Genomic DNA, 18,210 nt, shown 5'->3' on the forward strand with positions numbered 1-18,210 from the left:
TAAAGCTCTAACGTTTGTTGTCCGGACGAAGCGACGCGGCCGTTCCGAATTTTTCAGCCGCTATGAAAGAAATGAAAACATTCCGACATTTTATCAACTGGGGCACGAGCACGAGGAATGAGTACCTACCTAATTGAATCGACTTCTTTTATCTTGAGAATACTTAGTGCGATCGTGAGCCTATCTATAAATATTTAAAGACCACTTTTACTATTCTTTGATGTTTCAATACAATATAACATTTCAGTCGGTTGATTTATTCAATATTATTTATGACCAGAGACAGGACGACCAGGATTACATTCGCTTTTTGCAGGTGTAAGTCATTGTTATAGCATGTTCAGTCTCATTTAAATTGATGCGTTGTCGAAGGGGATTCGATGCTTAATGAATAATTCAACTGTTTGCAGTTTACCTTTTCCAGTGGGTAATTATTCGCCTCGTCACTAGCATCTTACTAATTTGTTTAATTAGATCTACTCGTGCTCTATATCCAAGCCCCTACGATCCAAAAGTGAATTGACGTTTAAAGAGTAGAATGGTTTTATCGGCACTATAGCCCTTTACACCTACGCGGTACTGCGGCAGCCCACCCCAGTGAGCACTCAGTGAACCGTGCGGCCCGTCGCAACCCACCATACTTCAGAATAGTTTCACTTATGTACTCAGTTTTTGTATGTTATATATTCTAACTGTACCTATAATACATATACGCGGGTCGTATCAATCTCCTCTTATCTAACTTAGAATATTCTCGTAAGAGTAGCTAGTCTGTTCACTCAAAAATATAACAACGCCAAGTTAGCTTGCGCATATAGCATACAGGCTTCAGTTATACATAAATAGACTTGAATTACAAATTACTTTGTGCTAATTGTAAGTCCAAATGATATTATAAATTTAAAGTTCCTAAAGTTTCGAATACGGTACATCGGTTACGGCTAAACCCCGAAATGCGGCTAGACCTAGATGTAGCCGTTCTCAGATGATTGCACCTAGGTGTAGCCTATTTATTTTAGGCTAGAGCTAGGTTATCCGTTATCATTCCAGCTAGACCTAGCTGCAATGAGACCTAGCCGCAGGGTATAGCCGTTACGGCTACGATATAATAAATCTGATCTGAACTAAGTTTTAAGTTAAAACTAATAAACAAATGGTAATAAATGAAACAATATAGGCAAGTAATACCAATATATAATAAGTACTCGTTAAATAACTTGTTGTTTGTTTACCTAATTTAAATTAACATTTGCTCTCCTTAGCATCTTTGAAAATATTTTTAGATTGCAACGCAGCTATGGCAAGATTACGTTCCTGTTTTTCTTCAATAAGTTGTAACTGCAGGTTCTTGACGTCCAGTTTGAGAGATTTCACATCGTTCTGTAGTCGCATGACGATAGTCCACAGACTGGGCGCTCCGGGGCCCGCCGTGGACGGGACGGGCAGCGACGGAGACCGAACTAAGGCTTCCACACACTCATCGTCGCATTCTGTAAATGGAACAGATATCAGTTGCGTGTCTATTGATACACATCACTTCACACCGGTATTCAAACTGATAATTCAAATCCACAATAGCTATAAGCTTTTGTTATATCTGTCTGAACACAAACACGACTCGAATTATTAATTTGAACACAAACTATCACGGATACCCACCTTAGTAAGAATACAGACAGTGTATTATTTGACCTAGTAATTGAGAAAAAAAAATTACAGAGTCATAACAGATGAATGAAGATGAGTTTAATATAATTATCCAATCAATATCTTTCACATTTTAACAGTCGATAAAAATTTATAAGTACCGGATATGAAATTGTGGGATTTTGTGTTCAAAGAATCATAACATTGGCAATCGAGCGCAGATTTCCGAGACCCGGCGAGGTGCCGTCAGCCATAAACAATTGGATAAAGTTCACCCTAATGTATAAGAATTATTCCAATGGATTGTAATAAACAAGCTTCTGAATGTTACGTGTTTGTGACACAGTACAATGTGATAATATAATTAATCTGGAGGTCTTGTTAAGTAGATTAAGCACTTTACTCAAATGCTTTACATTATTCTTACTTATTGCTATTCGCGCTATCATGAATTAATAGAATGAAAATCATCATGTGCAACATATTTATATAATTATATTATTTATAATAAATGATCTAGTATTTATTACAGTACACGTGCTTGCAGCCTTATTACACTTGTGATGTTGTTATTCGATAGCCAAAATATTACAGCAGTGAGTCGTGTTTTGTAAGGTGGGGAAAAGAAACAGGATATTAATTGATCAAATATCAGAATAAGTTATGTGATTTCAAAAAATTTATTTAATATGTACTTATACTAAGTTATATATACTTTCATAAAAAAATAAATATTACAAGACTTATAAACTTTTACACACAAACGTCATAGTTATATTCACACATTTTAAATATATAATTATTGTAGTCACATAAATATATGTATAGCACAGATTAATTATAACTATTGCTATGAAAAATAACTTTTTCTTATCAATGTTAAATAATTAACACATTTTAATAAAACATGAAGTTAACAAGATCCGTTCTATGTGATCTATAGATATGAGATGTCGGAATTTCATTTAACACAGGGTAGACTAGACGAACAATTAGGAAATGATACATTTAAAAATTATATATAGCTTTAAGCGCTGCCCAATAATGAACTGCGAAATAATACTCGGAATTAGGTTATTTATTACAAATTTATAATAATTTCAATATTGTTTATAAAATAAGGAGATACATGTATGAGAGGTACATGTGGAAGTACAGTAATTTCTAGACAGCTCTTCAATTTGAAACAGCTATTAGCTTGACATATACTTAACAGAAAGCTAATAGTCATTATCCTTTTTATAATCTGCTTGCTAGACAAGAGATACAAGAAATATAAGTTAGTAATAAACAAATTTATATGGCGGCGGCGACGTTGTGCGATATATAATATAATCTTAATAATAAATTACAAGGCATGAAGTCGCCCCTATTCTTGTCAACGCCACGGCTTTACCCAACCTTCAAGGGTCGTTATCACGTACGGTTGAGAGTGAAACTGCTAAAATATTTATATTGTAACAAAGAACTCCACTACGATGTGGATGATACAATCAAAAATCTTAGGTAGGTACCTCATCCTTTCATAGTTAATGTAGCCTTTGGTAAGTATGGGTGTAATACAACTTTATCATATTTTTATTAATACTATAAGTTAATATGAAATTAATGCTACTCTAAACGTTATAACTACAATATTTTTTTTTAAGAATTGGTTATAGCAAATTTTAGGTTAAAAGTAGTTGAAAAAGAAATTCAATATATTCTACCAAAAACCAAATTTGAAATTCAATCAATAACAAAGAAATGCTTTATTTTGCACAGTAATTTCAGAGATAACTTAGAAATCGTTTCAAGTAACAATTACGTGACATTGCGAGCTGAAAATTGCGTTTTTTATACCTCGCCATAATACCGCGTTATGGGCAAATAAACAGGGCAGATTGCGCAGTTATTCAAGGTGTGTGGCATCATAATTGAGTGAATCTTCAAAGTGGAAAATATAATATTAGCTATTACTTAGTTAGAACTTCGCTAGGGACAAACAATAGCCAGAGGACTATATTTCCCCTGATTATATTAACAACAACAACAGTTTTGTAATATATACCTATTTTTAAAAAGATCGAGCTAGTTATAAGTCGTAGCGCCGAGTGGCAAGGTACCTATTCTGTACTTGGTGCCAACAACAACAAATCGATAGATAGGCAGCCAATGATTCCGACTGAAAAATAGAGTCAAATACTCTCCGTATTTGACTCTATTTTTTCCCTCCGGGTAACGACGTGAGTTGTTCTAGTATGTTATCATTTACATGTACTAAAAGTAAAATGAATAGGTATAAAAATTATACCTAGTCATTTTAACTAGTTGGATAAATACAGTTTTCAGTCATTGCTAAGTGCAGTAAAGTTACTACATAACTATGTATTACCAGGCCTGTACCTAACTTGGTTTTTATGCCTTAACAACATACTGCACGTTTTGTTGCGTTAAATTAATAATTAAAACTAATTAGTTTTGAGCATAGAAGAATTATTAATATTACAGCACAATATATATATTGAGCAGTATGTGAGATACATAGACGCCACACATACGACGTGTCGCATAGATTTTCGAAATTTATCAAAAAATATAAATGATAGCGAGTGATGAGAGCAGACTTTACAGTTTCCTCTGTAATTAATCAGCTTTTGCCTAACAAGTTCGTACTATCCTTTAGTTCCCTTTTTCCCTAATGAGATATGAGACGAGACTGGCAAGTTAGCTGACACACTGCAATGTTCAATATTCATTGAACGAGTCAACTAAAATAAAATTTAATTCTTTGATGTACTCTAAAGAGAATCAAAATTAATTTAAATTATAAACCAAAATTACGCTTAAGACGTTAAGGATTGTGGCTAGGCTAGCGAAAATCATATTTGTATTCGATTAACGCATTGTATGTGAAGTATGCTTGCTTTGAATTTGGGAATATATATTGCAGTTGGCACTGGTTTAACAGAACGCTCATATATGTAAATGTTGCAGGCGGAGTACTGCGCTATCCTGTTCAATATTAAAGGAATGGCCGCTGCCCGCCCTGATTACCCACTGCACAATCTAATAACCTGCCCCACTTGTCTCTATTAGCTGTTCCTTCCTTCTCTTACGTTTTACATAATTCGACCCTCGCAAAATTACTGCGAGAAAATAATGAATAAATTAAAATTCCAACACTTAGTTCCTCTATTAATTCAGGAATAAGATAATAAAACTGAAAATATCGTGAGAGAATATTACGATGTTTTTTAAACAAGATTTCACGATGTATTTTGCAGAATGGCTTGGAAATACAAAATGTCACTCGCTTTGGGCATTATGAAGTATTCATTTTAGGACGTCAGGTGCACCGCGGTATTGTATATTTCGTTTATATAAAATCATGGAAACGAATGGGTTTGCATTTGTATTTGTAGTTTCATAAACAAATTGTTGGAATACTGCCCATCTGAGCCGCTCTAAGCGAAACTTAAAATTGTATAAAACTTTCCAGGTGATTTTTGTAATTCTCCACTATAGGTCAAAGAGACACGTGGTTCTCTCCTTTTGATTCAATTCAATTGCTTTAAACCAATATCATATGACTGTACTTAACAAGCATGTCTTTCAGAGCAGGGTCACGCGGGTCAGAACAAAACGTGTTGTAATCATATTAAGCGTTCCATTACCAAGACACAATTTATCAGATGAGACGCCCTCACTGATTTGATACTTTTCCTCATAAAGAGCAAAGTAGAAATATACATTATCATTATTATTAACCTACGTTATACCTCAATATTGGAAATGTGATTAATTCGTAAACATTTTATGTTAACATGAAATCGTCTATTACTGCACCTACTAGTATTATCACGTCTCAACCGCCTAGTTGATTTTAATAAAACACACCCGGATTAATCGTTAACCACGGAAGCGTAGCCCAAAGCACACTTAATTTGTAAAATTAGGTTACAATGACTGTACATAATATATCATATGCTTATTGGTAAAACAGAGTGTACCGTTGGCCAGCAACAAAGCGTCGACATTATACAAGCATTGGTGAGTGGACTAGATACTGTACTCATATATGTATATGACTATGGCCGTAAATGTATATCACATATTTCGTCGCCTTCATCGACAACATATCGTGATTAATTATTTAAAATAGAATTCGTTATTTTTAAAACAATATCAATTTGTATTCGTAAGTTGTAACGCAAAATACAACCAATATATACATGCATATTAATGTCACCAAATCAAATAATGCACCATAGTTTATATTATTGTTATTCTTTATGTCTAAGACACAAATATAAATACATATTTATCTGAGTAATACTTCACACATGCAATATAAAATATGAAAAAAATCTATGTTAACATAGATAACACGCTTTCTAAAGCCGTTTAATGGCACTTTACAGTTACAAGGCGACGGATAAATCAAACGTGCAATATCAGACGCTTGTATCACTTAAAATTAAAAGCAATATGAAAAAATTTAAAACTTAATGAAACTGTACAAAATCATGAGATTGATTAGTCAATGGAATCTGTTTTGGGTTAATGTTGAGAAACGGGGACAAATAATTCGGAATGCAATCACGCACGCATATCTGGCTTGTGAAGGATAAAGTAAGAGATTAGTATTCTTATTGTTTAGGAATTAGGTAATTATTGTAGGAACCGATATGAGCATTGAGTAATACACAAGATTCTACTTATGTCAATCGAAATGATGGGATTTGGTGAGTTGTTTGACAAATGTGCCGCAGCACCAGGTGGAGGAACGAGCGGAGCGCGAGGAGACGGGGGCGGGGGCGGGGGCGGGCACAGCACGCAGCGGAGCCAGGCTCGGGTGCGAGCCGCTGCGCCGCTCTCGCCCGCCGTGCAATCTCGGTCTGCGCTCCTCCGAACACTCCCACAAATTAGGATTGGAACGGTTCATGTGAAATTTCCGTTCCGACAGGAGCCGCCTCGTCTCCGGACCGCTGTACAAGTACGCGTCCGCAGCCGACGAACTTTTGTTCCTTTTCACTTTCGACGACTTGCTACAACCCATCTGCTCCGGTGTCTCGCTTCGCTGAACGATCGGCAGTTTAGTATAGTTATAGTGAAGTATGTTAGTAGCGGGTGCGTGATATTGTACTTTACCGACAGAAAAGTGGCCGCAGTCCACTGCAGGTGCGATATAAAGGCAGCCGCATGTAACAAAATAGAAAGATTCAGACCGCTATCACAAGAATATGAAGCCTTGATATTTATAGGTTACATTCTATTCTAATAGTTTGCAAAAGGCGAGCGGATAGGGCAGAAAAAGGTTTTAAAATATTTAGTTAGTGACCACTGACAACGCGGTTAAATTATATAAATGTAAGTCATTTTAAATACTTAGTATGAAAAACTAAAAAGGGGAAATAAATTGCATTTCGCTATCGCTTTCATAGCATTCGACGCCAACTAGCATCGTGAAATAGAACGTTAACCTAGTTTTGATTCTAGAATTCGATAAAGAAGTCATCAAGTCGAGCAGCAGATGTTGCTTTTACCAAAGTTGCATAGGTATTGTACTGTATATGTACTTATTAGCAAAGTTAATCAGAATGTTAAGTTTGCTTCCGACGTTGCTATAACAATAGCGTACAAAGTTCACAACTTATCTCTCTAGATTCAAGACTAACTTTAGGCGGTTCCCGATCATGATTTAGGTATATTTGAATAAATATATATTGCATAGGGAAAGCAATTAATATTTTTTTTCTATTTTTATGCGAGTATATAACACGTAGCGCAAACAAATCTGAGGCATACCCGTACGCGAGTATAAACATAAATTGCACGAGAAAAAAGATAATCCATTTGGGTGCCACTTTAGCTAACGAGAACTTTACGAGATATCAGGAATATTTAAACATCAGGTATTTTAACGTTTCTATCTATATCGCTAAATCATGTTATAACCTCCCAACTTCACGTGTTCCTGCTGTTTTCAGGGCCGTGAATACACCATAAAAATACGCCATACACCATAATAAATATGCCTTAAAAATTTTAAAATTAGTCTATAAATTTAATTCCCTTATCGCCTCGTACGTAGTACATAGTATTTTTTACATAAAAATAATTTTAAATCCTATTTTACAAGGGGTTATTGACCGAAAGCCGTAAGTATTTGATTTCAATACCATTGATGTAATCAAACTTATAAACGGGAAACGCGAAATTTATTTTAAACACTATATATAAAGTACTAAACACTAAACTTCTATCAAAATAAGTATAATTCCTACCGCTACGACTAGCTACTTTGTACTGCTATACGTAAATAGCTAAGGCCTCAACTAATTCATTGCAATTTATATAAGTGATTATATAGTTATATAGGAACTATTAACTAACTAAACAGATCTAAGAATAAATAAATAAATAGAGTATACTGTGTATATAGAAAGCATGCCGTATTTATCATGCATGTAGAGACGTGTGCTCATACAATATATGCGATATAATATTGAGTATTATTAGTTACAGTAGCGTACAATAGTGTGCTCGTTAGCCACCAACAACGACAGACGTAACATCGAATTATTTCAAGCGATCATCATTGACTAGCGATAGATTTGGTTTCGTTATATACAGATCTATCATTCTAAGAACCAACTGATTATACGGTTTCTTGACTTTGCCTGTCTCCTCCTCGTTGACTCGATTATCTCCAGTGGTATATTGGGTACTGTATAATAAACACAGCTGTGTTAGTACTTCCTACATCTAATGTTATTATTACGGTTAATGCAATCTAATAAAAGCATTCGTAATTTTAATTTAGATCATTGTACGCGTTGTTCATTTTCTCTTCCACGCCCATAACAAAAACAAATTCTTAATTATTTCGGGTAAAACCACATCAAACAGTGAAAAATAAAAGTACCTTTACATCGACATTTGTTTAAATTACTGTCAGTTTCCAGAATATGGAAAATCTATCCACCAAAATATAAACGGCACATTATTCGATCACGTTAGCACATTACGTAAGTTGGAAGGCGACACTCACCGGAACTGACAGCGTTTCGGCACCGCGCGGAAGTACAGTACGCCTCGATGACCTTCAAGATAAGGGCGTCTTCTTCATAAGAGTTGGACTTCCGCTGGTGCGGGGCATAGGGGTGGGTCGGGCCGATGTTCTCGTCCGAGCCCACCGAGAACGACTGCGGCCGGAGGGGCGGCGCTGGCCGGAGACAGGTTATGCTCCAGCCTGACAATATATTGTGTTCAAAATTGTCCATACTCCATGGGCATGTCACATTTCGTTGTGGAAGGAGTACCTCGGGCGGTGGGATAAACAATCAGATCAACAGTTTACAAACAAATGACTTTACAATAGCCTTACGAATTACTTTACAATAGCTTTTCTAGCTGAGGATTTATTTACACTATTTGTTGTATTTGTATACATTCCTAGTAGCATATAAAAGTGGGATTACAACTAATAGTAATATCGTACTTATAGCTAAATTTTGCACTAAATTTCTCTATAACGACGTCGCCAATCAAAAATGTAGAATAATAGAAACGGAGAAAGAGACAAAAGGCACATATTATTGTTATAAAGATGACTGACAAAATGTATACATACCTTTATTGCTATAACTTGAAACTGATGTGTCGATGAAGTCAACAGACGAAAATTTCTTCCCAATGGGACTTTTATTTGTTTTAGCGGGCGATTGGTCCAGTGAGTCACAAGAGTTTAAGAGCCAGCGTGCCGAATGATTCTTTTGCTTATTTTTCTGAGTTTGCTGCGTGTGTTGTGTGTAGCTTTGATGATTGTTGAATGAATGCGATCGTTTGTGGCTGCTGAGGCCGGACGATAGATCCGAGTTATTACTGTCGCTCATGGCCATCTGTAGAAAAAGAAGTTATATTTACAAAACATAAATACCATTTTTGTTTACCATCGCATGTTTGTTATCACGCTGGCGCGTGTGTTTGTACAAGCCGTCTCCATCAAAGTTTACAAAATAGCGAGTACGTCTCGTTAAAACACACATCTATTTAAAGCGCGGCATTTAATAGCGCACATAACGACACAAATTAATGAGATTAACAGATGCGATGTTTTTAGAATGATAGAAAAAAACTCAATGTAAAAGATACGTCACGAAAAAATTGTGCTGGCGCAAAAACACATAAAAATGGCATACTTCTAAGAAATTACTAAGACAAATATGCGTTTTGTTGTAGCAAACTAAAAGTTATAGACTGGTTTCATAAGAATTTCATTGAGAAACAACAAATTGGGATAAAGTTGAAAATAATCATATACCTAGACCTTTCTTCTGTTTTTATGTTCACTAATGAATGGAAAATATGGAATCTTAACTTGACGTCGTACTATTAGTTAACATGGTCAGTTTGCGATCTCTCTTTATTTTGTGACGAGCATATGTGACTTGGCTGACTCAGCACTTGCGAACGTTTTATTTGGCACTCGCTACTACCCTATTCATAGTCGCATAAGTTCTGCGTTTATTAATATTGCATATCTAACATTTTACTAAGTATGGAGTCAGCTTTTCCTTAGATTGCCTTGCAGAACTTGGATAAAAACACGTACATAGTATAATAATTACAAATTTCTCACTCGAATTCGTATATGTTGGTTAACCCACGTTCTGTAGGGTTTGTTATAGCATATAATATGCTATAGTTATTTCCCTTTCACGGAATCGAATAGAACATGGGAAATAAGCATTTCCATGCATTAAAATATTCATAGTTAGTAGAGTGAATCTAAGTACTGGCGGCAGTGATTGAATAAGTTAGTAAGATGAATAAACACAGGCAAGGATGATCAAGTAAAGCACTGGAACACTGGGGAAATTCTAATGACAATATTAATACTAGCTGTTATAAAACTTCAAGGCAGTATTATGATCACACCAGTGATACATTAACAGTATCTCTTTACAAAGTAATGATCCTTGCCTGAGTCGGTGACCACGGTAATTGGTAACTTGGCTTTCATCCACCAGTGTGCATACAGATCTGACCGGTACACCATGAAGCCGGTCTGCGCTTCGGACAAACCCTTCTGCAATTTAGTTAGATCCTCACTGCGAGACCTCGTTTTACGCGATTGTGTGTACGCAGCCGAATCTCTCTGTTTGTTTTCTTTATCAAACACATCGCGGTTGCGAGGGACGTTCATTCGGGATTGCCTTTCATTGTTGTTGTCGGGATCCTCTCTATATATACGCATATGGTAATGCAAACTGGGCTTAGTTCGCTCCGTTATATTCAGAGTGCTCCATTGACAGGGCATCGGCTGGCGCACGTTTTTCGGTATTTCCAAATGCGTACTAGGTTTGCGGTAAACATGAGGCGGAGGATCGGGTTTTCTTTTGGTTTGAGGCACGTAGCATTCGACGTTCCTTCTTATAGACGTCCGTTTGATTTCCGACGAGAGCAAAGGCGGTGTAGCCACGTAAGTAGAAGTGAGATGAGTGTTCGAAGAATCCATCACGTCAAAGCTGTTTTCGGACGTGACACTTGTGATGCAAGATGTGCGCGCAGTGGAGCCGAAAGGAGAAGTGCACCTGCACTGGTCTTCAAACCTGGCTGCTTCTATCTCTGATAGTGTTAACTCCTTGCGACGATTACAATTATATGTTCCCTTTGAGATGTTCGTAAGGGAACCCTTGAAAGAATCGGCGCATTTATCATGACAGTCAGAGTCATTTCCAGTTGTGCCAGAGCTGGAGTACTCATGCATGTGTAATTCTGGTGAAGTAAAATTGCAGCTCCCGACTACACCAGAATCGGAAGACCTCGGACTCGGACATAGAGACCTGTTGCAACACTCACATTTCTTGTGTACGTTATTATTTTCAGACTGGGAACTCATCCTTTGAATTTGCATGCCATCGTTTTTGTTAAAGCTCTCAGTTTCCACCATTGACCTCGACACTGATCTTCTGATCTTTTTGTCGGAGTTAATAGAATGCTTCCGGAAAGGGATATCGGTATTAAGGTTAACGCTAATTACTTTCATATCTTCCTCTATATTTCTAAACATAGGAGGAGGGTCGATTATTATTGAATCAAAAGCACTGTCGCGAGAATATATCGGCGATGGCGGATCTAAATTATGGACCAAATCAGAAATCCGATAATCATCTTCAATTTCTTCCCGGGTACAGCTTTCTTCAGTTGACTTCCAAAGTTTCGGAACCACATTTTTGGCACTATAATTGGGAAAACTTCGTCGCGTTGGGATAAAATCAGTTTCTTCATTGTTAATAGTTTTTATTTGCATATTCTGGTCAATATTTACCAAATCTTCACAAGCCATATATGGCCGTGCTTCAAAACTTGAATGTCCAGTGCTTACGGAATGTTGAATTGTGGAACATAACATATCTTGCGGAGTCGGTTGGGAGTCCATTACATTTATCATATTGCGTATATTGCTACTTCGAGACAAAGGTTGAAATAAATTCCTCGTGCAATCGCCTTTTATATGTTGTGATGCATCGAGAAGCACATCAGAGGTATTATCAAAATAGCGTACGTATCCAAAATTCGTACCCCAACTGCTGCAAGAGGAAGAAGCCGTACGAGAGCTGGTCTTATCCAAAGCATTTTGCCGAGGAAACCTTGAGATGCCACCGGGGTCTGCCTCTGTGCAACTTGAAGTGTATGACTCTGTAGTGTCAGATTCCCTTTCACTGTCTTCACTATCAGAGTACTCCGTCTCTGTGGTTATTGCGCCGTCATTTTCTATCCTCAATCTAATATGATTTTTGTGCCTCCGCATCACTGGCAATCCCGATAACTCAAAGGCTTTAGCCCACGTCCTTTCATGTAGCAATTTGCGCAACATTTGTCTAGTGATAACTTTTTTCTTAACGAGTCTCGCGAAATACTTAGTCAATGAATAGTAGGGCGATGCAGAAGGGTAGCTAGGCGGTGGTAGTGTCACGTGATAAAGACTGCGTCGACTAGTGTTGATACTAGTTAAAGCCCCTTCAGAAGGAGAGCGGGTGAGCTATGTAACATCAGAAAAATTTAATCGACACAACTCATAATTTACATATACCTAGTATACACTTTGTTTACAATATAATCAAATCAAATAATTCGGAAAAAGGTTACTTAAATATAATTACTTTATTCAGTGTCGTCAGCGACAACATCCTACCTATTATAACGTGGGAAATGGAAATAAGTTTTTTTTTTACAGTATTGTGAAATCTAATGAAGCACAGAATTACTTGCATTTGGAATCATAACTTCTGACTAACCTCAAAAAAGTATATTTCGAGACTGATTATAATAATCGAGACCGGGCGCCAGTCGTGATCCACCCAGACAAAGAAACTATATCTCTCACTTCCTCTAAGCTCGTCGTTTATAGGTCTAAGACGTCACTTTTTAAGAAGCATACACATTAATCTTATACTCATTTTGGTCATCAAGCGTTTTCAAAGTACCTATGTCTATAGAGGACGTCTTAATGCTCACTTTTCAATGAACGTTATCTTACCGGATGGGAGCAATGCTGTAAAACTATGTACTATTGTAAAGCCATTGCACTATCCCACTCATCACTTATTTCTCTAAGCTCATTTTTACTAATATACTTCTTGATCTAGGCGGGCAAGTTCACTACAACAACGTCATTGAAGAGAGCATTGTTACTTTGCAAATAAATTTAAAATGTGAAAAAAATTAAGTACTTACATGAGGTAAGGATTGTGGTTGTCCGGGCTCATGAGAGGGGCTGTTGGTGTTTGAGTGTTTCTGGAGCAAGCTAACCCAGTTGTCGGCCTCCGCTTTGGTTTGGCACACCGCTACTATCGTATCAATCATTGGTGAACTTATCTCGAACGCGTTCTTTCTCGTTTCTGTATCGTCTAACTTGGCTACTGTTATGCCTGTCAAAGGCAGACAACCCTAAAACAAATGAATATCACTCTTACTTCTTATCTAATCAATATCAAAGAACAAAGTTGATGTATTACAATAATGCAGATAACAAAATAAAGAATATTTTCCTTTTTCATTATGGTGCTAGCCGTCACTGGCGAAATATTATAGAATTATAAAGACAAGTGAATTTTCAAATATCATTAAAAACATTTGGCACCTCTCCAAAATTAACAGACAATAAAACTGTTGACCCATATAACGTGGGAGTGTTAATAAAACAATAAATGGCTACATAAATCTCACTTCATTATGGCATTATTAGTTTTGAGAGAATTACGCAATGGTTTTGTTTTTTATCCCTGATGAAGTGTAACATTTTCATTTATTACTACTTGTTAGGGTTTCATAACGAAAAAGTAAAAAGGAACCCTCACTCCTCTAGGATCACACTAATATCGTCTGTCAAGACCTATTTTCAAAAAAACTAGACTTTACAAACTCACTGTTTAAACTAAACATTAAACATGCATTAGTATAGTACGATGCACATTGTGCATCCAGCTCAGCTAAACGCCTACCCACTAGAAGTAAGAGCTCCAAATCGCCTAAAGGCATCTGATATGGCAAGAAGTTAAGGCTTACAATACTTACAGATAAAGAAAAAATCGTAAAACATTACGTAAGAACATAACAGAAAAAACTTTATTCGGCATAAAAAAAAATATGTACTTAAATAATTAAAATGGCACATACCTCATAGACGAACGCTGACACTCTTTTACTAACTGAAAGTAACAACAGTGATGATGGAAACAGCACCAGATAGCGATCCTGATGAGAGGGACCGACAGCCACGCTGCCCATGTGCAGGACGTCCCCTAGAGCGGACAGCTCTCCGCCGGGCCAGCCCCGGACTTCACCAGTCACCACTTGCAACTCCAACTCTTTTTGCCTCCGTAATGCTGTACAAGCACTCTGTAACAGAAGATAAAATTGGTTATATATTATTTCACTTTATCTTCAATGCAGAAAAAAAGGAATTCTAACAATACAGAGCTAGATTTATTTTTCATTTCTTCCCATGTAATGTGTTTCCTGAAGTCATAAATAAGACTAGGTAGGTACTTAAGATTCATAAACTAGATAGGATTATATTTATGATATAAGTATGGATCCCCAAGGGAATTTTCAAATTTATAGTTATCAACAACCTAATTGTTCATAAAAATGTTAAAGCACACTTCGAAAATTTTGTTTCGTCTCTTAATAGTAAATATTATAAAGTGTATTCTGTCAATAGTAAATATAATTAAGTGTGATAGTGACAAAAAAGGATGCTTTAACTTTTTTTATGAATAACAGGAATTTGTTTCTACTTCTGGTTAATAAGCACGCCTTGGGCAACTGTTAATGCAGTCAGTAATTTTATAATAAAAAAATAAATCTACAAAAATAGTATTGTATTCAAACTTACAGCAATATCTTTGTATACAACAGAAGCACGATGCGTGTCGCCCCTGTCGGGGTGCGCCTCGTGTACATGGCGCGCTAGTTCCTGCAACATGGCGGGATACTTTCCAAGGCGGCGGAAAGGCTTCGACAATCCCGCTGTTAGTACTAGCACTCCTGGGCATACTGCACCTGCATTTTCCATCCATGTGTTTAGCTCTTCTCTGAAAAATTTTAAAGTTAATATGTTATATATTTGTAGTATGTACAAATATGGTAGACAATATTAACAACATATAATATAGATAATATGGTAGATATTCGGTTTTTGAGCTGCTTTGTTGATAAATATAATATTCACATCAATTTACTTACTTATATTTGTCCAATATGCATACAGCTTTTGGATGTCCTGCACAATAAGTTTGGTGAACAGATTTTATTTTCGGGGCCCACTGTAGAAATAGGCCTCCCACCCTTTGGTCTGGGCCTGTCTTTGTGGCACACTCTTCGAGGAGGGAGAGAAACTGTTCATGTACTTGTAGGACTTCATTTATATTTCCAGTTAATTGTTGGAATTCATCTTTAGTCAACCTAAATAACATATCACAATTAATGCCCTATTAATATATTAATAACTAGCTGATGCCTGCGACTTCGTTCGCGTGACCGAACAATTTTTGGTAAGGCGTCATTTCAATATTTCCTATAACTGTACCACCATTGTTCTCCATCTGGTATTCCAGTTTTCAAAATAATTTATACCCTATATGTTGCCCAGGCTTAATAGCTATATAACAAAAAAGTTTCATTAAAATCTGTCCAGTAGTTATGAAGATTAGTGTGTACAAACAAACATACAGACATACACAGATTTTTTTTTCAAATTCTTACTCTGTTGCTGTGACTATCGCCTAATTTTATATTTATGTAAATTTATTTAATGTACAGGATTTTTGTCTACTGTTTTATTATATATGTATTGATGATATGATACTGTATCCATTACTCATAAAAAAATTAAAAGTTAAAACATACCGTTACATCTACCTTATGAACCGGTTGAAATGCACCGGTTTGACTATTGCTTATATGTCTCAATTCTGCACGATTGATGGGTTATCATATTTTTTTTCTTTCTGGCAAATATTATAAAGTATCCTTTAACTTTATTATGAATAATGGGGTACATGTATGTATAGTATTAATAATGTTCCTGTATAGTATTGGCAACAATCATTTTTGCACCCAAATAGTCTTCACTTATGACCTAAAGGTTGACTGTTACATAAATGTTCTCATCAATCTGTCAGCCTCTTGTACTTTTACATATATAATTTTATGCAATAAAGTTAAGGAAATCAATAATATTAATACTTAAATTACTGTTATAGGGGCAGAGAGTAAATTATAAATAGTTTTAGAAGTTTTACAATACTGGTCAATTGGTCTGGTAAAAACAAACCCATACACAACATATTCCACTTATTATTCTAAAGCAAAATGTATGTAGCTGCAATAATAGCATAAAATATGGGTGTCTTACATATCACTTTTCTCCAATGGCACTAAGAAATTACTAACAAGTCCTTGCATTTCAGCAACATGAGCTTTCTCAGAGTCAATGATATCTTTGAGCACCACATTTCTAAAAGCTTGTATCTCGGACACTGCCCTGATTGGGGATGTGGTGACTGATCCAGTGGGATCTGTAAAAAATTAAGTGAAGGTTTAAAAACATTAACCACTGTGATTCTCAGACTTTCACAAAAGTTGCTTTTCACAAAAATATATACAAACTTGGTGTAACACACAAAATTTAACATTAAGAAATTAAATGAATCAATTTAGATAACTCAAAATTATTTAATGAAGGAACTAAAATGCCAGGATGTTAACTCATAATTGAGTAAGTAGTAAAGATAACCAGGAAATAGAAAAGTAAGAAAGAAAGAAACACAAAAACACAAAGTAGGTAGTTTAGATCTATTAACTTTTAATCACACAAAAATTGGTTTGTAGAAACATGTCAGGAACCTACTTACAAAACAGAATTTTGGAGACTGAATCAAATCAATCGGGTACTTACCTTTATATTCAGTCACATAATTGCTTGGAAACCATCCAGTTGTCTCTCCTAGAGTCCCTTCCCACCAACCACCTTCTTCTTTCTGTGTAACTGTGATAATATCCCCTTTTTTGAAGCACAGTTCATCATTATTTTTGCCTTTGAACGAATATACTGCTCTTACCAAACAGTTTTCAGAGGTCATTTTGTAAGGGTTTTAGTACCATGTTATTTTAATATCTGAAACAAAAAACACACTTTATTTTAGAGCCTATATAAATCACAAGGAAATTGGCTTTCACGCTCATTATTTTCTAAGAACAACAGGAAGATGAGTGCTGTCAAGTCTAAAATAGTTCCAAGAATAACTATTATTGCACGAAAACAACGAACATACTGAACGCATTAAATTATATGATTAAATTAAAAATGGTATTATTTAACACACTGACTAGGAAAGAATAACCAACCACGTATGAATTCAAGAAATTATAGCCAAAAGGACTTTTTATTGGATTTCCAAAAATAAACACTGTTCCTCTGCAGATGAACACAAGTGTTACCATTGTCAAAGCAATCTGCTGTACCCCCAGTTGCTAGACATTTTCCAAAGAGTTGCTAGATTGCTTTTTTACCCTCCGAAAAGTTTAATCTTACATAAGGTAGGTATATAGTTACAAAGTTACAAATATAATAATATATTTATGTAAAATATGTAATTGAATGCCACAGAAAATTATGTTGAATAAAAAAAAAACATTGAATTAAAATGAATGGGTGATTCAATTACCATTACCATCAAACGACTTGGTGACTATGAAAGAGAAAGTCTATTGTTAAGATTCAGCGCGTGCCAATTTTCAATATATAAAATATTCAATAATAGCCGAAATATTGGGATAAATCGTTTTACATAAGATAAAAAACTTTGAAAACTATGGGATACGCCTCACAAATAGTGCAGTAATAACCTAAAATAGCGTTTTTATTTTCAGGAGAATCCACTAAATCCTTCCTTTTTCCTGTAAACTCGCACCACGATTGCGTAGAAGGTATTTTGATCGTAAATCTGCAACAATATTGAAGATTAGCGCTTTTGCCAATGCACCATTGGCAATGTTTGTGTACCT

The 18,210-nt window shown here is 35.7% G+C and overlaps 1 protein-coding gene across 6 annotated transcripts; it reads right to left on the reverse strand.

Moving 5' to 3' along the window:
* Positions 1-1,176: 1,176 nt before the first annotated feature.
* RtGEF (Rho-type guanine nucleotide exchange factor) lies at positions 1,177-17,706 on the reverse strand. 6 transcript variants are annotated; one of them, XM_053744594.1, is made up of 11 exons: positions 17,551-17,705; positions 17,102-17,320; positions 16,559-16,721; positions 15,388-15,606; positions 15,038-15,236; positions 14,317-14,538; positions 13,375-13,587; positions 9,266-9,533; positions 8,684-8,884; positions 6,781-6,804; positions 1,177-1,490 (listed from the first exon to the last, which is right to left on the reverse strand). In XM_053744594.1, the coding sequence occupies exons 2-11, from the start codon at positions 17,283-17,285 to the stop codon at positions 1,243-1,245; spliced, it is 1,941 nt and encodes a 646-aa protein (XP_053600569.1). In that variant the 5' UTR covers positions 17,286-17,320; positions 17,551-17,705; the 3' UTR covers positions 1,177-1,242. The 6 variants fall into 6 exon arrangements, with proteins under 6 accessions (XP_053600569.1, XP_053600576.1, XP_053600559.1 ...); XM_053744601.1 differs by lacking the exon at positions 6,781-6,804; XM_053744584.1 differs by lacking the exon at positions 1,177-1,490 and having other exon boundaries at positions 2,305-6,804; positions 17,551-17,706.
* Positions 17,707-18,210: the final 504 nt, after the last annotated feature.

Source organism: Plodia interpunctella, chromosome 1 (genome assembly GCF_027563975.2).
Source record: "Plodia interpunctella isolate USDA-ARS_2022_Savannah chromosome 1, ilPloInte3.2, whole genome shotgun sequence".
Lineage (NCBI taxonomy): Eukaryota > Metazoa > Arthropoda > Insecta > Lepidoptera > Pyralidae > Plodia > Plodia interpunctella.